This window comes from Nyctereutes procyonoides, unplaced genomic scaffold (assembly GCF_905146905.1).
Source record: "Nyctereutes procyonoides isolate TBG_1078 unplaced genomic scaffold, NYPRO_anot_genome, whole genome shotgun sequence".
Lineage (NCBI taxonomy): Eukaryota > Metazoa > Chordata > Mammalia > Carnivora > Canidae > Nyctereutes > Nyctereutes procyonoides.
The window spans coordinates 6,467,907-6,490,948 of record NW_026575025.1 but is presented as its reverse complement, the minus strand read 5'-3'; the positions used below and the strand labels follow the sequence as shown (position 1 = coordinate 6,490,948).

Below are 23,042 nucleotides of genomic sequence, written 5' to 3'. Positions count from 1 at the left end.
GTGAGAAGCTGGGAGTTTCTCCCCGCAGCCAAAAGCATGTCTGTGAGGGGTCCTAGCCCTGCAGACATGCTGCACACAGGACCCAGCCTGCTTCCTCGGGGAGAGAACGAGGCCCCATGGTAAACACAGAGCTGGCTTCAGATCCCAGGGACCTCCTGGCATCCAGGAGACTGTCCTGAACACCGAGACCCCTTGAGCCTTTCTCCTCCCTGCTGGATGGTGCTGCAACCTTGGACAACAAAAGCAACGTGAGGCTTTATTGAAGCAGCCCCAACCCGTGACCGGCTTTATGTTGTCCTTCCAAACAGAACTCTGTCAACAAAAATTCATTTCACTGGAATTCTAAAGATAAAAATAGGGTTTTGGAAGACATTGCACCCAACAGGATGAATCCCTGAGAAGTCTAGGAAGAGACCTTGGAACATGCCAGAAAAATGGGCAAAGTCACTGGGCACCCCATTTCCAAGGGACCCACCTACACCCAGAAGAGTTTTGGCAGCATTACATATGCCAGATGCAAACCAACAGAATTTTAAGGCAAAAGTAGAAACCATCGACTCTGCATGGGTGACCACCGGCATGACTCTATCAGCCTCCTTGATGAGCCTTCCAAAGGATAAGTTGACGATAGGCTGAAAAGGCCCAAAGAGGTGCATTTCACATGGAAAGTCGGCTCCAGTGATTTATCCTCAGTTTCTATGTAAAGAGGCTGTGACAGGATTTATTCTGCAGGTGCTTGACTTGGAGGCGCTGCCTCTTGCTGCCCGGAAGGCGTGACTTCCGCCAGCTAATCACCCGCCCCACTTGGGAACTCGCCACCTGGCAGGGGGCCATCCCCACTGTTCGGCTGGATGGGTGCCTCTCCCTGGCTCTGGGTCCTCACCTGGGGCCCTCTGGAGACCCCCGCCAGGGGCTCCCCTGGCTGCCGCCTCCCACTGCCTCTGATGAAGAAGTAAATGGCAGGGTTCATAGTGCTGTTGATGGAAGACAGGAGAATGCAGATGTCGTCAAAGGTCTGGTTCCCCACTTCCGATACCAGGAACCTGATGATGCTGAGGGGTACGCCGCACAGAAAGAAGGCCAGGGTGGTGAACAGAATGACCATGCAGAGCTTTCTGGGCAGATGCAGCTGTGTGTTCTCCCGGACCCGGAGGAGTAACAGCAGGCTGGACGTGCCCATGACAGAGAAGAGGAAGAGAATCCACAGGTTGGTGATGGTGACAAGTGCAGGGCAGAAGCTAGTTGTCTGGATGGACAACTGACCGCAGGCATAGCCTCTCAGGATATTCATCAAAAAGTTCAGGAGCCAGAGGCAGACACTCACACAGGCTGGCAGGTGCTTAGGACAGTGGCACCGGTACCATATAGGGAAGAGGACAGAGAGACAGCGCTGGAAGCTGATGGCCGTCATGATACCCAGTCCAGTGAAATAGGAGAAGAACCTCAAGATCATCAATATACTGGGAAGCTGAAAGCAGGACCAGAGGAAAATTCTCAGGATCCGTCGCACACAGAACACAATTTGCAAACCCAGGTGCATGAAATCCGCCACAGCAAGACTGAGGGTGTAGACCCAGAAGGAGTTCTTCCTGATGGATGAATGGACAAGTTGGATTACGACCCCATTTCCCACCAACCCACAAAGGGCCACGACCACTGTGATGGACCGGAAGAGCACGTGGCCAGCAGTGTCCACCTTCAAGTTCATCCCTGTGATGTCATTGCTGGAATCATTGATGGCTTTGTGGTACTGGTCCATGCTGGGGAGGACTGGGCTCAGGAGGGTCAGGCCGTGCTCCCTTGGCCAGCAGGTCCTGCGCACCCCTGGGCAGGCAAAGACAAATGCAGAGTCTCAGGCAGGTAAGCAGGTGCCTCACGCCTCCTCCCTCCTCCCTCCCTTTGTCTCTGTCTTCCCCTTCCCTCTATCCTTCCCCCATACACACCCCTGGCCACAAATGTCCTGAGTGAGAGGCCTTCCTACTGTTCTTGGCTCTCCCTAGGGGAGAGAGCTGAGATAACCTCTCAGCTTCACCTTCATGGGCAGGGTCCCCGGAGCATCAGCATGGCTCACTCCCATCAGTTCACTGGGTGTTGCCACCAGATGAGTGTCCAAGCTGAATGCAGAGGCAGGGGCAGCGGGAGTTGGGGAGACCCAGTCTCTGCCCTCAAGGAACCTCACGTGACAACCATTTACAGGACAACGTGATAGTGTTCTGGGACTCATCTAGGAGAAAGATGGAGCCACCACTTAAATGATCTAAAGACAGTAGAAGTCGTCAGAAGAAGGGATGCATGACACAGAGAAACCACCCCAGGGGGATCCCTGGGTGGCGCAGCGGTTTGGCGCCTGCCTTTGGCCCAGGGTGCGATCCTGGAGACCCGGGATCGAATCCCACGTCAGGCTCCCGGTGCATGGAGCCTGCTTCTCCCTCTGCCTGTGTCTCTGCCTCTCTCTCTCTCTCTCTCTCTGTGACTATCATAAATAAATTTAAAAAAAATTTAAAAAAAAAAGAAACCACCCCAGGAAGGGCCCGAGGCATGAGTGAGCAAGTCCCCCAGGATGTAAGGGAAAAGACAGTGGGTGGTGTAAGGGTGGGTGGAGACATCTGGTCTACCTCATTCCTTGGGTGCAGATGGTGAGTTGTGTGAGCCCCTGGGGGGTCTCATGCACTGCCTCTCCTCCAGTACCACCCATGTGCTGATGACCCCAAAAAGACAGCCAGCCCCCCAAACGTGCTCTGTGGGCTCTACGGGCTGTGAATTTGAGTATCCCAGGAGCTGTGGTAGACAGAAGATGGGCTCCTCCCAGAGACACCCATGACCTGATCCCCAGAATCTGTGACTGTTAGGTTGGCAAGAGGGAATGAAGGTGACAACGAGGTGACAAACACACATGGTTTGAGGCAGCTAAATTTGTTGGGAACATGCTTCAGGGCAGTCGGAACCCTCATGGTGACCCATTCTGCCACTGGAGGGCTCAGGCTCCTGCAATTTGGGGCTGTTTGTAGCACGTCCAGGTAAAATGTCCAGATGGCTGCTGGACACATAGGCTGGGATTTGGGAAGAGTCATCCGGAGGCATGGGTTTGGCCAACATCATGATGTGAGGGTTGGCCGACACCTCTGAAGAGGGTGATACCTATCACAGAGCCGAAAGGATAGAGCTGGGGGAGAACGTGTCCAGCGTGTAGGTGGACAGGGGCCGATGGAGGTACGTTCAAGAGGGGAGGGTGCAGGGGAAGAGAACTGGAGAGCTAAGGGCAGAGCCCGGACGCCAAGCGGACCACAGGTGCAGTCACAATTCCTTGGAAGTTTGAACTTGTGAGATAGATTGATGGCATGAAGGATTTAGCATATTTCAGGTTGTCTGAGATGATAGGTCTCTAATGCGCTAAAGAAACATTCTAATAAAGTGGAGGATGGATCACTAGGGGAGTGATGTCACCAAAGAAAACTGACTTAGCTCACCAAAACGTCCCGGGGCGCTGCCTGCGAGGGGGCTGGTCGGCAGGTCTGGTGGCCGGAGGAGGTCAGGACATCAAGGCTACATCCACTGCCACATGCTTCTCCTGGGTCCGCGGCCTCCCCTCTCAGGAGCCAAGCAGCTGCCGGCCTCCCTAGCTGTCGGGCTCACGTGGCGTAAGATCTCCTGGTGCTGCGGGTCTGGACGTGGCAATGGCGCACGTCACTCCATTGAGTGATGGGGAGAGAATGCCGGGATGCTGTGGCTGGACCGGGAAGAGACACATAATGGTAAAATCTGAGGAAATACACATTGGAGAACTGTCCAGAAGGTATACAGCTGAGGCATCAGTGCTGCCCACGGAGCCACGGGGCCCAAGCCCAGACGCAGGGAGCACGGTGGGGTCAAGGACACAGTGATGGTGGGTGGGAAGACACCACAGACACAGGAGGGATGTGGAGGAGACACTGGGGCCCACCACATCCCCGCCCGACTTTCTAGGGGGAGACACACGACAAGGAGAAAGTGCCCGACGACTGACTCTCACCTGGATGCGGGTGCGGGAGCCGGTCGGTGAGGGGAGGAAGGGCCTCCCCGAGTTCTGGGGAGGCAGCAGGGCCTCAGGCTTATCAAGGTGCCTCAGGTCCTGCCTGTCTTCCTGTGTCGCGGCCACAGCCAATCAGAGTCCAGGCACCGTCCCAGGAGGGTATCTCGGTATCTGTCCCCGCGTTTCCTCCCGTGTGCTCAGGGCCATTGCCTCCCCACCGTGACATCCTCAACAAGTTTCCACCACATGTTTACAGGGCGCCAGCCGCGCTGCCGGTTTGCACCATGACCTGGGATGACGTTGGAGACTTTGCAATATCGCGTGTGTTCTGGAGGCGAAGCCTTCATTGAGGGTCCCTTGCAATGGGCTGGGTGAGATGTCCCTACAGGCCCCCACGCCGCGTTCGGGGTCTTCACCCCAAGTCACCCCCAGACCTTCCCCGATGCTCTGCCCTGTCAGCTCCTGCGGGTCCTGCCTCTCACACAGACGCCCCACACACGGGCACTCCAGGTTCGACATCAACGGGGTGGGCCCCAGGGTGCAGAACGGCTGCGAGCCGCGTCAGGGGAGCCAAGGCCACACACACGTTTGTGCTGCAGACGGGCCAGCCCTCGGGAGGGACAGCGGAATGGCGAAGGAGAGAGGACCATGTGGCCCAGCTTGCTGGGGAGGAGAGGTTGGACATTGAGGATGAAAGTCTGCCCCGGGCAGGGTCAGCAGGGTCCCGCCTGGGCTCCCGAGCCCCCTAGGGACAGACGCACCCAGAAATCACTCCATCGTCGTGTTCCCCAGACTCCCCAGGGTTTTTCCACGGTGCTCAGTTTTGCTGAACAATCTGACGTCAGGGAAGCCTGGTGAGGAAAGAGGACAAGGATGTGTGTCTGGCTGGCCACGGGAGAGGACATCTGTCAGGCCTGCCCAGGACATAGTTGCATTTCCTCCACATGGGGGCCTGTGTCAGCCAGCTCCAGCCTCTCAACCGAATACCACTCACAAAAAAGTCACCCACTTTCCTTCCTTTCCAAGCCTTTTAGGTCTCTATGGCAGTGAGGTGCAAACAGCTCCATCCTAAGACCCCAACGAGTCTTCGTGGAAGCAATTTATATCTATAGATTTTTACCATCCTAGAAATTTAAAAATACATTTATTTCATGAAGTCATTTAAAAATAAAAATAATAAACTCATTGCATGTTAACATGAATAGCATTTTTCAATTAAAAAATAAATGACTTTATTTATTTATTCATGAGACACAGAGAGAGAGAGAGAGGCAGAGACACAGGCAGAGGAAGAGGCAGGCTCCATGCAGGGAGCCCGATGTGGGACTCGATCCTGGGACCCCGGGATCAAGGCCCTGAGCCGAAAGCAGGTGCTCAACTACTGAGCCACTCACACATCCCTAAATGATTTTTTAAAAAACAAAAACTTCCAGAGAGAAGAGTGGCATTGTTGTGCTTGTCATGCACATCTTTCTAGTATCTGGTTTGGGGGAGGCTGCTGGACTCCTGCGTCCGTTTCCGTGTGCACCCTGTTGCGCAATGTTCTTTTGGTTGATGTAGAGGATAATAGCCTCACACCAATATGCTACAGGAACAAGAAAGAGGGTTTTGAAAGATCTTTTATTTTTTTTTAAAAAGATTTTATTTATGAGAGAGAGAACGGCACAAGCAGGGGGAGGGGCAGAGGCAGAGGGAGAAGCAGGCTCCCCACTGAGCAGGGAGCCCAACCTGGGCCTTGATCCCAGGACCCTGGAATCACAATCCAAGCCCAAGGCGGAGGCCTCACCAACGGAGCCACCCAGGCGCCCCCTTAAAGCCCTTTTAGACACTGTCCTGTGAAATGGGAAATATTCTTTCTCTAAAGTACACCAAAGCCCTAGACGTGCTAGCCTCTGAAAGGTTAGTCACAACGTGGAATCTGAAACTAAATCAATACAGTTTTCATACTCTGATTAAAATCTATCGTCTAAACTGCACTCTGATGGGATCTTTGATTCATGTGTGATTTTGTAACATCACACGGTTACTTGGAAACACCGGTTCGCTGAGTTATAAACTGTCAGTACATCTGTGTGTTGCTCACATTTGTTAGCCACAAATTTGACATCCACGAATGTCCTCAGAGAGCTCTGTAAGCCTTGGGAAGCTCTGACTGCCAGCACAGTGGGCATGTGCGTTTTCAGAACTGTGATGTTTTTCTTTTCCCTTGAAAGCCCACGTGGCATCATTGGTGATAAAAACTGCCAGTCACTGGGGCCCTTGGGTTGCTCAGCGGTTGAGCATCTGCCTTCGGCTCAGGTCATGATCCCATGGTCCTGGGATCGAGTCCCACATTGGGCTCCCCACAGGGAGCCTGCTCCTCCCTCTGCCTGTATCTCTGCCTCTCTCTGTGTTTCTCATGAATAAATAAACAAAATCTTGAAGAAGAAAAAAAAACCTGCCAGTCATTTTCCTTGAAATGACAAGGTCACTTTGTTCTATTTGAGATAATGTCTCCCAGACCTCCAACTCCGAAGGCCCACAGCATGTCAGTCAGAAAATCTTTCAAGACGGTGATTCGTGGAATAAACAGGCTAGTTGGGTCATTGACTTGAAGCCACCACGTGGCACTTCCATGCGACAGAGCCACTGCACTCGGACATGGAATAAAAGTACACACGTGTGCATGTGTGCTCCATGTAATCAGTCAGAAAGTCATGAACTCCACGTCCATGAAATTAAGAGTTCCTGCTTCATCGGAGACCCAGGACGTCCCTAGGTGAGGCTGGCTTCTCCAACAATCCCCGTGCCCCCGAGCCGATGGCACAGAACACATTCCACCGGAGGGTGTCCTCACAGCCTAGACTCGAGCCGCGGCGTCAGCTATGTTATCCAGCACCGCGCAGGCATCCACTCGTGCAGAGCTCGACCGAGCTGTTCCAGAAGCAGCCATGAGACCCGAAGGAAGTGTTCAATGCTTTAAATATTTCAGCAATTTTTTTAAAGATTTTATTTATTCATGAGAGACAGACACAGGCAGAGGGAGAAGCAGGCTCCCTGCAGGGGGCCCAATGGGGGACTCGATCCCAGGACCACGGGATTATGACCTGAGCCAAAGGCAGATGCTCAACCGCTGAGCCTTCCAGGTGCCCCTATTTCAGCCCTTGTGTTTGCTGCCAAGCATTCACATAAAGATGACATGCTTCGGTGATTAGATTAATACTCGGCGTTCAGCAGCTCTGCACCTTTGTCCAAGTGTAGGTGAAGATTGTGTATTAACTCGGTTTCTATGCTGAAGCTGAGTCTTCAGTAGGTCACTATGTCACCGCTGGCCCTCCCACTCCAGTCAAGCCCTGCTCAAGGGCTGCCCAGCTTCTGAGCTGCCCACTGTGGTGGCCTCCATTGAGACTGCAGAATATTCCTGCTCTCCCGCTGCCAACCCCCCCTTCCTTCCCCAGGAGCACCCCCTGATGAGCTCCCTACACACTTCCCTGGGTCACAGAGACTGCTTCCCCAGGGCCCCTGGTTGGTCAGGGCCGGTACCAGGAGGGTGGCGGAGGGATAGGGTTTGGGGCGGGGTCACCCACTGTCTGCTGGCACAGAGTCAGAGGCCCCGGCCAGACAGGGAGCATGACAGGGAGACCTCCCGGCAGCGGGTGGGATGCAGCGGATGCGCTGCTGGTGCAGCGTGTCAGGTGTCTGAGAAATGCGGGGAGGCACAGTGCCTATGCAGGGGGGCAGTGGCGACCTGACCTACAGCAAGTCCAGGCTGTGTCTCTCGTGAATAAATACGTAAAATCCTCTAAAAAAAAAAAAAAAGATTTTTATTTTATTTACTATTTTAATTTATTTTTAATCCATTTCACACGGGCACTTCTGCCAGCTTTCCAAACACGACCCACATACCAAGCTTCTATAGCAAAAGCGAGAACTACTTCTAGAAACTTCACTTTGCTTTGTCAGGGACAGAAAACACACAAAGTTCTGTCTGGCACGACCTTCGCGTCAATTCTCCGCACCACTCCGCGGCCACACATGTACTCACTTGTCTTCAGCTTATGCCTCTGAAAACGATAAGCTTCAACTTGACGCCAAAACCATCAGCTTCTGTTTCTCGTTGCCCGAAGGCTCCCTGTTTATGCTCAGCAAACCCCTTGTTAAGGGGCTGAGTTGCATCTCCTCAAACTTCACGTGCCGATGTCCTGAACGTCCCCCAGCATCTCAGCACATGGCCCGGAGTCGGAACCCACACAGAGGTGGCCCGGGCCCTGACCTGGGATGGTGGGGCCCTCACAAGAAGCAGGGTCACGGCCCCAGACGCGCCCAGAGGGACAGCCTGTGACGACACATGCTATTGAGGGAGGTCCCCAACAACGGCCTGCGTCCCCTGCGGAGGCACTGTCGTGGCAGGTAGGCTGACCCATGCAAGCAAGGCAGCTGCCAGGGGACAGGATGGTGAGAGAGCAGGGCTCAGGGTAGGGGTACCTGTGAGGACCTGTTGGGACCTATGGAGCAGGAGGGGAAACTGAGGCTCCAGCGGCCTGCTGCCTTCTGTAGCACCCAAGGCACCTGCACTAAGCAAGGCCCCCCCAGGCGAGATGCGGGTTCTCCGCCCCAGCCAACTTCAACGGCCAAGGACAGGCAGACCGCCTTCTTGAGGATTTTCTCTTCCTCCCATCTCACCCTATCAGAATCACCTTAACCCACAATGTCTCCCTTACACGTGACAGCAAAACACATCAACCAAATCCCACAACTCAGACACGTGTGGAAGGAATCTGGCTTCATTTGTTGGGGATCTCGGTAAGGAGCAAGGTGTGACAGCAGGAGGGGGAAACGCCTGGCGTGAGCTGACCGCGGCCTCCAGCGGCTGCGATGTGCTCAGCCCGGCCGAGAAGGGTTCCGCGCTTGCGTAGAGTCAGGAAGAAGTGACGTTGGGAGAGACATGTGAGTGAAAACTCAGAACTCAGAGGTGCATGTCTGTTCGCATCCTCTGCCTCCTACAAGGTGTGTGCATCCTGGCTCTGGACACCATCGTCACCAACGTGCCCCTGAGAGCACCTGCTGACCCTGACCCAGGGTTTGATGTACTGGGGATGTACTGGGGGCAGGGATGAGACAGAGACAGACAAAAAACAAGAGAAAGACATAGGGAGAGACAGAAAGAATGGGAAAAAACAGAATTACCTTAAGACTCAGCAACTCCACTCGGGGTATTTGTCTGAAGAAATTGGAAACCCCAACCAAAGAAGGATCAGCACCCCTGTGTTTGTGGTGGCAGTATTCACAGCAGCTGGGACTTGGTGGAGACCCAAGCATACATCGGTGGACGAATGGATAAGGATGTGGTGAACGCATGATGGAATGTCATTCAGCAGTAAACAGGAATGCGATCCTGCCATTTGTGACGTTACAGGGTCAGCTGTGCTGAGTAAGTTAAGTCGGCTAGAGAAGGACAAACATCATCTGATTTCACTCGTAGGTGGAATCTAAACAAACAGACAACACCAAACGTAACCCGAGCTGTGGATACAGAGAACGCACTGGTGGGCAGGATGGGCAGGACGGCGGAGACCAAGAGCCCGACACTCGCGGCTGCAGGAGGAATAAGTCGCAGGGACGCAAAGGACGGCACAGGGAACAGACTCAGTAACACCCATGTCACATAAGGTGGCAGGTGGTAATGCGCCCTGTGGCTCATCCCATAATGTACAGAAATATCGAATCATGGGACGCCTGGGTGGCTCAGTGGTTGAGCGTGATCCCAGGATCCTGGGATCGAGTCCTGCATTGGGCTCCTTGCATGGAGCCTGCTTCTCCCTCTGCCTGTGTCTCTGCCTCTCTCTCTGTGTGTGTCTCATGTATAAATAAATAAAATCTTAAACATATCAAGTCACTCTGATTGCATAGCGGAAAACGACAGGACTTTGTATGCCAACACTTCAATTTTTTAAAATAAATAAAAAGGGAAGTGTGACAAATGTCTCAGGCCACCAGACCGCAGGTGGGCTGGACGCCAGGAAGCCAGGCTGGGTGGTCATCGTGGTACTGTGAACGGAGTCCGGTGCGCCGGCGCTGCGGCCCCGCCCTCGTGGGCAGGCTGTCTGTGGACTTAGCACCCTGACCGCACGGCCCCTGCCCGGTGGGCTCTCAGGTTTTATCACAGTGTTCCATCTGTGTGCGTGCACGGGAAAGAACTCTCAGATTAGATTTTAGGAATTTAGATGAGATTAGATTTAGGAACTTAGATTTTAAAGTGCTGACGGATTTCTGCCAGGTGTCACACGGTGTACAGGACGCCGGGCTCTCAAAGTCGAGCCCCACCCTCAGTGGCCTGGTAGGGGACATGCAGGGACACTGCAATTTTAACGCTCTATGAGAGTGTTTACCAAACTGCAGACTCTAACTCGTTGGGGGATCATGGAATCAATTCATTGGATCAAGAGCAGCGTTGAAAAATGGGAAACAAAATAGGCATGAGACAGTAGGTGTGACTCTGAGCGCAGGGCGGTGGCGCAGGAAGGGTGGGGTCGGGGAGGGAGGCCGAATGTGTCTGAATTACCGGGCTGAGCTGTTTCAACGACGTCAAAGTGCTGGTGGTCAGATTTTAAGACCCAGTCTATTAAGTCAAACCCTGAGGTGGACACACGTGTACCACTTGGATCGTCCCGGATAAAGGGATGTCTCCTGCAGGGAGCACCACCTGCTGGAGGCCCCTAGCTGTCCGCCCCTCGCACACAGACCCGGCCGGAGAGAGTGCCGCCCCCGGGTCAGGGCCATCGCCAGCAGCCTGCATGGGACCCTGGGGGTAAACTGGGTTTTCTGTCTGTCTCTGTCTCATCCCTGCCCCAGTACATCCCCAGTACATCAAACCCTGGGTCAGGGTCAGCAGGTGCTCTCAGGGGCACGTTGGTGACGATGGTGTCCAGAGCCAGGATGCACACACCTTGTAGGAGGCAGAGGATGCGAACAGACATGCACCTCTGAGTTCTGAGTTTTCACTCACATGTCTCTCCCAACGTCACTTCTTCCTGACTCTACGCAAGCGCGGAACCCTTCTCGGCCGGGCTGAGCACATCGCAGCCGCTGGAGGCCGCGGTCAGCTCACGCCAGGCGTTTCCCCCTCCTGCTGTCACACCTTGCTCCTTACCGAGATCCCCAACAAATGAAGCCAGATTCCTTCCACACGTGTCTGAGTTGTGGGATTTGGTTGATGTGTTTTGCTGTCACGTGTAAGGGAGACATTGTGGGTTAAGGTGATTCTGATAGGGTGAGATGGGAGGAAGAGAAAATCCTCAAGAAGGCAGTCTGCCTGTCCTTGGCCGTTGAAGTTGGCTGGGGCGGAGAACCCGCATCTCGCCTGGGGGGGCCTTGCTTAGTGCAGGTGCCTTGGGTGCTACAGAAGGCAGCAGGCCGCTGGAGCCTCAGTTTCCCCTCCTGCTCCATAGGTCCCAACAGGTCCTCACAGGTACCCCTACCCTGAGCCCTGCTCTCTCACCATCCTGTCCCCTGGCAGCTGCCTTGCTTGCATGGGTCAGTCTACCTGCCACAACAGTGCCTCCGCGGGGGATGCAGGCCGTTGTTGGGGACCTCCCTCAATAGCATGTGATCTCCTCAGGTGGGTCCCGTTCACTGCATGGCACTCCCTGAGGACAGCACAGTGAAAAAGGAGCCAGGTTGTCTAGAGAGGCCAGGACTCTGCTCCCTGGCCCTCCGTCCATCTGTCCATCCATCTCAGAGCTGCCAGGACACAATGAACAACTGGAAAACCATACTCCAAATTATGCACCTGGTGAAAGGAATAGCCCAGAGGGTCTCACTCTCAAGTCACCCTGCTTGAGGTCTGCACAGTGTTCTGGGCTCCATGGTGGGATGTGTAGGGTCATCAAGAGCTGGTTCTCAGAGCCCGGCCGGCTCACCAGAGATGTCCAAGCTCACGCTGCGAGGCCTGGAGGGGGTGGTGGCTCCTCCCAGCAAAGGGCTCCATGCATCTTGTGGAGACTCGGAGAGGCCACAATGACCCCCGGGGAACACGGGTGAGGTGGCCCCTGGTCTGTAGCCACGGTCTGGTGACCGTGTCATGTTAGTCCTGCTCTGCTTGGCATGTACTGTCGAGGATTTCCTCCCAGCCATGCTCCTGGCATCTCTCAGAGCCCTGAAACAATGAGCAGAGCTCTCCTGCCTCCGGCACGCACCTGCTGTCCAGCAGGATCTTCATTCCAGCAGCTCTTGGCCTCACACATGCGGCTCCCACCACATGAGCAGCTCACCTCTGAGGCTCCATCTTCAATAAAATGTCGATAAGGAGTCAAGGTGGAAAGAGGAGGCTGTGCTCAGGCCCAGCACCCCTGGAATACCAGCTCGGTGCCGTGCCATGGGCTGCCCAGCTACCCCTCTGTCTGCAGTAACTGTTTGCTAAGACCAGAACATTCTCCAGACCGGATGGTGCTTCCGAGCTCTCACCACCCCGGAGTTCCAGGGACCTCCACGGGGTTCACTAACTCTCCGGTTAGAAAAAAATCAATCAAGCTCAAATTGTATGGAAGGCTGTCTGTGGACACAGGCCTCAGAGATGAGCCACAGACAGAGCCGTCTGCACCCCGGCCAGCAAAGCTACCAGACGCCTCCCCCTCACCCCAGCCCCGCTTGCTCCATCGGGCCCCTCAGATCTGTTCCACCTCCTTTTGTTTTCTTTCTTAGCAGTTACCACCATGTAAACTCAAACGGGGCAGAGACAGGTCCTGATCTACTCACTGTTCCATTCTCTTGCACCAAAAAGTTTATGTGACAAGCAGTGCTTACTGAGCATCTCAGGCCCCTTCCATAGGGTGGAGAGAACTGAACATCTGTGGACAAGCTTCAAAGGGGGGGAGATGGCTTGCAGGACCCCCCTGAGCCTCTAGGTCCAGGGCCGGAGGGAGGCAACAGGGCATGAGGGCTTCTGAAGGCATCTGTCCACAGCTCTTTGCTTCAGTTACTGTATTATTAGTAGTAGGGCTATTCCTCTGCCTTCTGCCCATGGGTTGAGAACACAGCAGTCAAGGATGCCTGCGTGCATGCTACCTGAGTCTTCTGCACCTGGAGAGAGGCACATCTCTCTACTTCTCTTCTGTAAAACTTCAGCATGAAGGGAAAATAGTATATAAAATTTGTGGGTTTTTTCTAATGATTCTTAAATCTTCAGTTTTAATTTTTTTCCTTTTCAGCTAATATCTTATAAACTCTCTTAAGTCGTTTCATTTTTACATTTATGTTGCATATATATATGCACACATATATATTCATTTTTGGCTTCCTTTCATTATATGCAACTTTATATTTGTATACATATGGTTTCCTTTCTTTATAATTTTGGGATCTAGTTTCTTCGAATAAACCAAAGCACACCCAAGATATAGTGTATTGTCCTGTTCTGTTCATCTGTTTGATTTTATTCTCTTTTTTTTCTTTTCTTTCTTGGTTTCTGATCTCTTTTGATTTGTTTAGTGTCTACCTTTCTGGAGTTATTGTTGCTATTTTTGTAGTTTGTTCTCCTGTTCATCTATTCTTCTTTGGACATAATGAAAAGGTGGAAGAGCTTACCCTAAGAAAGAGAACAAGAGGCAGTACTCACTGCCAGGGACTTAATCAATATGGATATAAGTTAGATATCAGAACTAGAATTCAGAAAAAATGATCATAAAGATACTAGCTGGGCTTGAAAAAAGCATAGAAAACACCAGAGAATTCCTTTCTGGAGAAATAAAAGAACTAAAATCTAATCAGGTCTAAATACAAAAGGCTATTACTGGGATGCAATGAAAAATGGAGGCTCTAACACTAGGATAAATGAAGCAAAAGAGAGAGTCAGCGATCTAGAAGACAAAATGATAAAGAAACAGAAAAAGAGAGATAAACAACTACTGGGCCACGAGGGGAGAATTTGAGAGATAAGTGATTCCATAGAGCAAAACAATATTAGAATAATTGGGATCCCAGAGGAAGAGGAAAGAGAGTGGGGGAAGAAGGTTGTTTGAGCAAATTATAGCTGAGAAGTTCCCTGATCTGGGGAAGGAAACAGGCATTCAAAATCAAAATCCAAAAAAAACAAAATCAAAATCCCTCCTGGGAGGCACAGAGAACCCCTCTCAAAATCAATAAAAATATGTCAACACCCCAACAAATAATAATGAAACTTACAAATCTTAAAGACAAAGAGAAAATCCTGAAAGCAGCTCAGGACAAGTGGTCGGTAACTTACAAGGGTAGAAACATTAGACTGGAAGTAGACCTGTCCACAGAGACCAGGCAGGGCAGAAAGACTGGCATGATATATTCAGGATGCTAAATGAAAAAAATATGCAACCAAGAATACTTTGTCCAGCAAGGCTGTCATTCAAAATAGAAGGAGAGATAAAGAGCATCCAGGACAAACAGAAAATAAGAGAATTTGTGATCACTAACCCAGCCCCACAAGGAATATTAAAGGGGGATCCTTTAAATGAAGAGAAGGCCCAAAAGTAACAAAGACCAGGAAGGAACACAGACAACATACAGAGATAGGGACTTTATAGGTAATACAATGGCACTAAATTCATATCTTTCAAGAATTACTCTGAATGTAGATGCACTAAATGCCCCAATCAAGGCAAGGATATCAGATTGGATTTTTTTTTATTATTTATGATAGTCACAGAGAGAGAGAGAGAGAGAGGCAGAGACACAGGCAGAGGGAGAAGCAGGCTCCATTCACCGGGAGCCCGACGTGGAACTCGATCCCGGGTCTCCAGGATCGCACCCTGGGCCAAAGGCAGGCGCCAAACTGCTGCGCCACCCAGGGATCCCCAGATTGGATTTAAAAAAAAAAAACAAGACCCATCAATATGCTGTCTATAAGAGACTCATTTTAACCCAAAGACACCTCCAGATTTAAAGTGAGGAGCTGGAGAACCATTTATCATGCTAGAGGATGTAAAAAGAAAGCTGGAATAGCAATCCTGATATCAGAAAAAATAGATTTTATTTTTCTTTTTTTTTATAAATTAATTTTTATTGGTGTTCAATTTACCAACATACAGAATAACACCCAGTGCTCATCCCGTCAAGTGTCCCCCTCCGTGCCCGTCACCCATTCACCCCCACCCCCCGCCCTCCTCCCCTTCCACCACCCCTAGTTCATTTCCCAGAGTTAGAAGTCTTTATGTTCTGTGTCCCTTTCTGATATCTCCCACACATTTCTTCTCCCTTCCCTTATATTCCCCTTCACTATTATTCATATTCCCCAAATGAGTGAGAACATACACTGTTTGTCCTTCTCCGATTGACTTACTTCACTCAGCATAATACCCTCCAGTTCCATCCACGTTGAAGCAAATGGTGGGTATTTGTTGAGAAAAAATAGATTTTAAAGCAAAGACTTTAATAAGAGATGAAGAAGGCACTCTATCATAATGAAAGGGTAAATCCAACAAGATCTAATGATTATAAATATTTATGCCCCTAACTTGTGAGCAGCCAATTATATAAACCAATTAATAACCAAGAAACAATTTGATAATAATACAATAATAGTAAGGGATTTAACACCCCACTCACAGCAATGGACAGATCATCTAAGCAGAAGATCAATAAGAAAACAAGGACTTTGAATAACACACTGGACCAGAAAGACTTCATTAATATAGTCAGAGCATTCAATCCTAGAGCAACAGGATGCACATTATTCCTGAGTGCATGTGGAACATTCTCCAGAAGAGATCATTTGAAACCTATACGGTGTCACAAATCAGATCTCAACTGGTACCAAAAGATTGAGATTATTCCCTTCATATTACCAGGCCACAATGCTTTGAAACTTGAATTCAGTCACAAGAGAAAATTTGGAAAGAGCTCAAATACTGGGAGGTTAAAGAACATCCTACTAAAGAATGAATGGTTCAATCAGGAAATTGAAGAATTTCAAAAATTCATGGAAACAAAAATGGAAGCACAACTCTTCAAAACCTTTGAGGGGCAACAAAGGAGGTGTGAAGAGGGAAATATATAGCAATAGAGGCATTTCTCGAGAAATAAGAAGAATCTCAAATACACACCCTAACCTTACACCAAAAGGAGTTACAGAAAGAACAGTAAATAAAGCATAAATCCAGAAGAGAATTAGAAGATTAGAGCAGATACCAATGAAATAGAAACCAAAAGAACAGTAGAAAAGACCAACAAAACTAAGACCAGACTCTTTGAAAGAATTAATAAGATTGATAATACCCTAGCCACAAGTATTAAAAAGAAAAGACAAAGGACCCAAATAAATGAAAATATGAATAAAAGAGGAGAGATCACAACCAACACTGAAGAAATACAAACAATTATAAGAATATATTATGAGCAACTATACACCAACAAATGAGGCAATCCGGAAGAAACGGATGCATTTCTAGAAACATATAAAATACCAAAATTCAATTAGGAGAAAACCTGAACAGACCCATGACCAGCAAGGAAATTGAAGCAGTAATCAAAAATATCACAACAATCCAGGGCTGGATTGCTTTCCAGGGGAATTCTAACAAATATTTTTTTAAAAAGAATGAATACCCATTCTTCTGACACTTTATTAAAAAATAGAAATGGAAGGAAAACTTCCAAACTCATTCTGTGAGGGCCATCATTCCCCCAGGGATCTTCAATCACATACATACCCATTCCTAAACACACAAAGTGCTATTCCCTGCATTGTGTAATATGTACAAATGGTGCACTGGGTTTATCCTTCCACACGTTGCTTTTTATCAGCACATTGATAAAACTCTAGCAAGACAGAATAAAAGAAGGAACACCTAATTTCTCAATATTAGGAAAGAGATCTCAATCATATCCAGGAACACCAGAGAAGGGTAAGAAGGGAAACACAAACAAGGCTACCCACAGACAAAATGGAACAATTCTCAAAAACACACACTTGCAAATTCCCTCAAGATGAAACAGAGAACCAGAAGAGTCCTTACAGTGTGTGTGTGTGTGTGTGTGTGTGTGTGTGCCATGCACACATGTTCCCACATCACCCAGGAATTAACAGTTCTCACAGACACGAGGAGAGCCACCAAATGAACTCAGTTCTGACTCCACCTGCCTGAAGAGAGAGCACCACCGGGGAGGACACACTCCCGCATGACAGCCCCCAGTGTTGGCACCAGGCAGGTTGTCTCCTGTGCTTCTGACTGACCAGCTATTAGTCAGAGGTCCCCACGATCATGTCCTCTGGTTCCATTCATTTGCTAGAGCAGCTCACAGAACTAGGGAGGCCAGGTGACTTAGTAGGGTACAGGTTTATGACAAAGGATGTGAAGGGACACAAATGAATGGCCAAATGGAGAGATACATGGGGTGAGGTCTGCAGGGGTCCTTGGGCCCTTCTACCGGATGGAGCTTGGGGCCAGGGGCCTGGCACGTGGTTCACCCACCTGAAAGCCTTCTGACTGACCTTCCTTTTGAGTTTTGATGGAGGCGCCAAACCTCAGGTCACATTTGGGTCCCCCTCGACCCAGCCCCCATCCTTAGGGCTTTCCCGTAGTCCCCTCATGAATGTAAACCCAGCTGCGGTGGAGTGGGGCTGGGAATGCAGAACAAGACACCACCTCACCTTCACGGCTCTGAAGGGATTTCAGCCACTGTGGACAAGAGACCAAGCTATGCAACAGAAGATGTGCCCTTTGCTCTCAGAAATTCCAATGTGTTTTGTGAGCTGTGAGCCAGGAACCTGGATGAACATACTTAGTATAAAGCACAATATCACAACCCTATAAACAATTTTTTAAATGGAGTTTGTAGTTCCCCAACTGAAAAATCCCCAGATGCTTTCAAAGGAAAATTCTACCAGACATTTAGAGAAGAAAGACCACCAGTTATATGCATCTCTTCCAGAAAAAGAGGACAGGAGGGAAGAGGTCCCCACTCACGAGGACAATATTACCTGATACCCACACCTAAGAGCAAAAGGAAATAGAGAGGGAAGCAGAGTGTGAGAGAGAGAGAGAGAGGAAGAGAAGGACAGGAGCAGGGATGAGAGGAGGGAGGGAATTAGAGAAGGAAGAAGGAAAGAAAGAAAAAGAGAAAGAGAAATAAAAGTGTTCAACAGACAAACATCCTTATGAGCCACGTGAATATCCTCAGAGGGTTCCTGCATGGCTCATGCGGCTAAACGTCTGCCCTCGGCTCAGGTCATGATCCCAGGGTCCTGGGATCGAGCCCTGCACCAGGGTATTTGCCCAGCTAGAGCCTGTTTCTCTGTCTCCCTATGCCTCTCCCCAGCTCTTGCTGTCTCTTGCTCTCTCTCTCTCTCTCTCAAATAAACAAATTTTTAAAATCTTAAAAAAAGAAAATCCTCAATCAAAACAGTGAATTCAAATGCTATAATATATATTTAAAAACACACCTCACCCAAGAGGCATTTATCCTGAACATGCAGTTGAACATGTATCATTATATCCTGTCATGCTAATAATCTAAAGAAAAAAGGTCACAGGGGCACTGGGTGGCTCAGTGGTTGAGCATCTATCTGCCTTTGGCTCAGGTCATGATCCTGGGGTCCTGGGATCGAGTCCCGCATCGGTTTCCCCACAGAGAGCCTGCTTCTACCTCTTTCTCTGTGTCTCTAATGAATTAACAAATAAAGGAATCTTTTAAAAAAAGAAAAAGATCACAGATCATCTCATGTGATAAGAAAGAGCACTTGGTAAAACTCAACAGCCATTCATGATAAAAACATCCCAGAAAGTTAGAATAAGGGGAACACCCTCAACCAGTCAGGGGCATCCATAATAACAGACAGAAGCACACACGTGGGTAAAGGAGAAGCCCGGATGTTCTCCCTAACACCAGCAACAAGAGAGAAATCTCTTCTGTGTCTCATTCAACACCATACTGGAAGCCAGGCTCTCCAATGAAAAATTTAAAACTGGACCCAGGTGGGAAAGATAGAAAAGTGTTCACAGAGGACGTGATTAGAAAATCCCAAAGAAACTATAAGAAAAACTTGTAGGACTAATACGTAAGTTTGGTGAGGTCCTGGGATGCAAGAATGCAACAGAAAAACCACATTTAGAAGGAAGAAATGGTAAGACTATTATCTACAATAGCTCCAAGAAAAATCAAATACTCAGGAGACATCTACACAAAGCTTGCAAGGAATGCATAGGTTGAAACCTGCAACATTTTGAAGAAAGACCCCTGTAAAGACCGAAACGAATGGGGACACATACCATGCTCAGGGATCGACAGATCTGCTGCAGTAAAGCCATCGGTTGTCTTAAACGGTGTACGGGTCAACAGCCGTCCAAATCAAAATCCCAGGGAGACTTTTTGTAGGTAGAGATAAGCTGATTCTCAAACTCGCATGCAAAGATGGAAAGCGTAGGACAGCTTAAGGATTCGGGAAAAGAAGAATAACCGTGTGAGCAACACGTCACCTGATCGCAAGTCCAACGATGAAGTATTAGCAATGGAGCCACTGCAGGGTCAGTGACGGATACACACACCGATCAGTGGAACAGAAGAGAGAGCCCAGAGGAGACCCTGGCCGGTCAGGGGCATTGATTCTTTTACAGAGGAAGAGAGCTCATTTACTAGAGAATGGATCTTTTCGACAAAGAGTGCTGGAATAACTGGACAATCTTATGCCAAAAAGCGGGAAGAATCTTGTTCTGAATTGCAAAGATTAACTCAACATAGATCATAGGAGTCAATATAAAAATGTGAACCTTTTCAATAAAAACTGGGGCATCTACCTTGGCCCAGTCAGTGGAGCATGCCACTCTTGACTCGGGGTTGTAAGTTCGAACCCCATGTTGGGGGTAGAGATTACATAAACAAACTCTGGGAAACAGGAGGGAATTTGCATTACGGGTATACAGAAAAAGGGGATCCGCTTTTTCAAAGTCAAGTCCAGAGACCACTACAGGTAAAGCCGACCAGAGGTTTCAAGTGTGCTGTGTCACACTTGCTTGCGGGGAAGGGTGTGGTGAGCAGAGACTTTGGGGTGGACCTGGGTGATCGCATATGGGGGTTCATCATACTCTTTATCTTAACAAACAATATTACAAATTCTCGTCAAAATTACAATTACACGTTACAAAACAGTCAAGAACCATAAACACGGTAGTTCTGACCAGTGTGTGACGTCCTGATGCCGCCCCAGGGGGACTGTCCCTCAGGGGGAAAAGCCACGCACAAGAAGGCGATTTACACTCATGATGTCCTTCTCAGGCTCCCCATAGCAGACGCACAAGGTAACCGTTGAAAAGAAGCCACCATAGTAAGGCCAATGGGACTGCGACCCTCCAAAGGGGGACGGTGGGAAAATGGGATCTGGAACTTGCTCAGCATGAAAGAAGGCAGAAGAGTAGAAAATTATTGAGCATAGGAAAGCAAGGGGGAAGGTTTCCTCTGTGTTTTCTTCTCAGGGATTTACAGGTTCAGGACTTAGAGCGAAGCGTGGTGTCCATTCTGAGTCGATTTACAGTGTGGGTGGTGTCAGATGAGGGTCCAATTTCCTTCTTCAGCGGGTGGATGCGGGGATGTCAGGCTTGCCCAAGAGCATTCTGGGACGTTGCATCTTGTCTCCACTGTGTGTTCCTGGCACCTGTGTCGGTGGCCAGCTGGCCACATCAGAGTGAGTTTCCTTCTGGGCTCTCTATTCTGCTCAATGGGCTTATGCCAGAAACACACCACTGTGGGATGGTTTTGTGTTTTGCTTAGTTTTTAAATAGGCTGCATGGCCCCGTGGAGCCCAGCCTGGGGCTTGAACTCAGGACCTGGTGATCGAGACCTGAACTGAGATCAGGGGTTGCATCTTTAACCCACTGAGCCACCGAGGTGCCCCAGAACTACACCGTTACTTCTGTAGCTTTGTAACATGGTTTGAACTCCGGAGGTGCTGCGTCCAGCTGTGCTCCTCACCTCTGTCCTGTGTTTGCTGTGCAGGGTCATCTGTGGGGGCGTGGGAACGTGAGGGTTGGTTTCTCTACTTTGAACAACTGCCATCGTGATTCTGGCAGGAATCGCAGTGACGGTGAGGCTGGCTACGGGTACTATGGACATTTCAACAGTATGGAAACCTTCCAACCATTGGGCACAGGGTGTCTCCCCAAGGTTGGGTAGTTTTCGGTGCACAAATCTTTCACTTCCTTGGTTACCTTTCTTTCCTTTTGATGCTACTGAGAGTTTGTTTTCTTAAATTCTTTCTGGATAGCCTTTTGTAGGTACATAGAAAGGCTAATGATTTTTGTATGTAGATTATATATCCTGCAACCTTGCTGAATTCACTCAGGAGTCGTAAAAGTTTTGGAGCAATTTCTAGGGTTTCCTATTTATAGTACAACGCCTCAGCAAATAAGGACAGTTTGACATCCCCCTTAGCAGTGGGATGCCTTTTACTATTCTTGTCTGATTGCTGCGGCTAGGACTTCCAGTGCTGAGAAGGGACTGGCTGGCTTGTCTTATTTCTGCTCCTAAGCGAAACAATTTCAGGCTTTTACTACACTGTGATGTTAGTATGGGCTTTCATACACGGTTACTTTCTGTTGATGTGTCGTCTAAACCCACTTTGTGTTTTAAGGTGTACTTGGTCAGATGCTCTTTCTGCAACGATGCAGATGACCATATGGGTTTTTGCTTTGTCTTCTTAATGTGAAGTATCACCTTGGTTGAACTGCCAGAGGGGAAGTGGGTGGGAGATGGGCAACAGAGATGAGTATTATGAGGTAATAATCTTAAGTTTATAAAATAAGTCACAGATATTTAAAAAGTAACCATAGGGAATACAGTCAATAGCATTATAATAAATCTGTACGGGGATATATGGTGGCTACACTTCTATATGGGGAGCGCTGAATGATGGACAGAATCATCGAGTCACTACGTCGTACTCCTGAAATGAATGTAACATTGCATCTCAACTCTACTTCAATAAATATTAAACAATAGGGGCTTCTAATAGAAATGAGAGTGGATCCATGAAAGGCAGCAAAACAGCCACACAAATAAGAAGGCACCTTTGCAGAAATGATAGGATAAAGATTTCTCAACTGTTCTTAAATTTAAATCTATTAAAGTTTTTATTTGACGAGGGCTCACAAGCAGTGGGGCAGGGGGGGCAGAGGGAGAGAGGAATCTCAGGTAGAGTCTCACCCAAGCCCAGGGCCCCCGAAATGAGACTCAAGCTTTAGAATCTGAGATCTCGATCTGAGCCGAAATCAAGAGTCAGATACTCAACCAACTGAACCACCACCCAGGTCCCCTCAAATGTTCTTAGTGCAATAGGCAAGCTGTGAATGCTTAGGAGCTGTAGGACGTGCGTGAAACCCAGGATACCTAGAGGGCAGGAGGCCTAGAAGACCTGAGGGTGGGAGGGAAGGATGCTGGGAGGGTGCCAAGACTCTCCTTCCCACCCTGTGTGGTGCCAGGACACTCTCATGGGACCGTTGACCTTCACTGTGTAGGGCAAAGGGCAAAGTGACCCAGTGACTGCACTGATGATGCGGGACCCCACCATGGGCGGATATGTGGCGACCCATGGTTACCACTCCCTGGCACACTCTGTGCTCTGTGTCCCCAGGCCGTTGGAGGCACTTGTGCTCTCTGTACCTGCCTCTACCACACTCCCTCCCCACTCTTCCCAAGATCCCAGGCTTAGACAATAGGTGCAACTCACACAGCGACAGGTCACAAGTGAGTAGAAGTGGCTCCATGCTCCCCTCCAACATTGTGGGGACTATGGGTGCCAGGTGGGGGCGCTGGCCTCCCAGCTGGGGTCCAGAACACCCCGAACCTCAATAGAGTAGCCTGAGGCAGCTCCAGCAGCCCTTAACAGTCACCCTCCACCCCCCTCTCCTTCATAAAGCCTGTGCTGTGCAGGGGAGACCCAAGCCATAACCTCTCCAGCCCTTCCTAAACCCATGGACAATGACAGGTGATGACCCACATCCCATTGGCCCGTGTGGGCCAGAGCACGGCTTCCTGGGACCTCCTGGCTCCTAAATGGGCACACTCCTCACATGCAGGGAACACAGAGTCCCTCCAG

At 49.6% G+C, this 23,042-nt stretch overlaps 1 protein-coding gene across 1 annotated transcript; it reads right to left on the bottom strand.

The window, feature by feature from the left end:
• Positions 1–787: 787 nt before the first annotated feature.
• LOC129503169 (mas-related G-protein coupled receptor member X2-like) lies at positions 788–1,759 on the bottom strand. The gene has a single exon (XM_055315142.1). It carries the CDS (start codon positions 1,757–1,759, stop codon positions 788–790), a length of 972 nt encoding a protein of 323 aa, XP_055171117.1.
• Between the last annotated feature and the right edge of the window lie 21,283 nt (positions 1,760–23,042).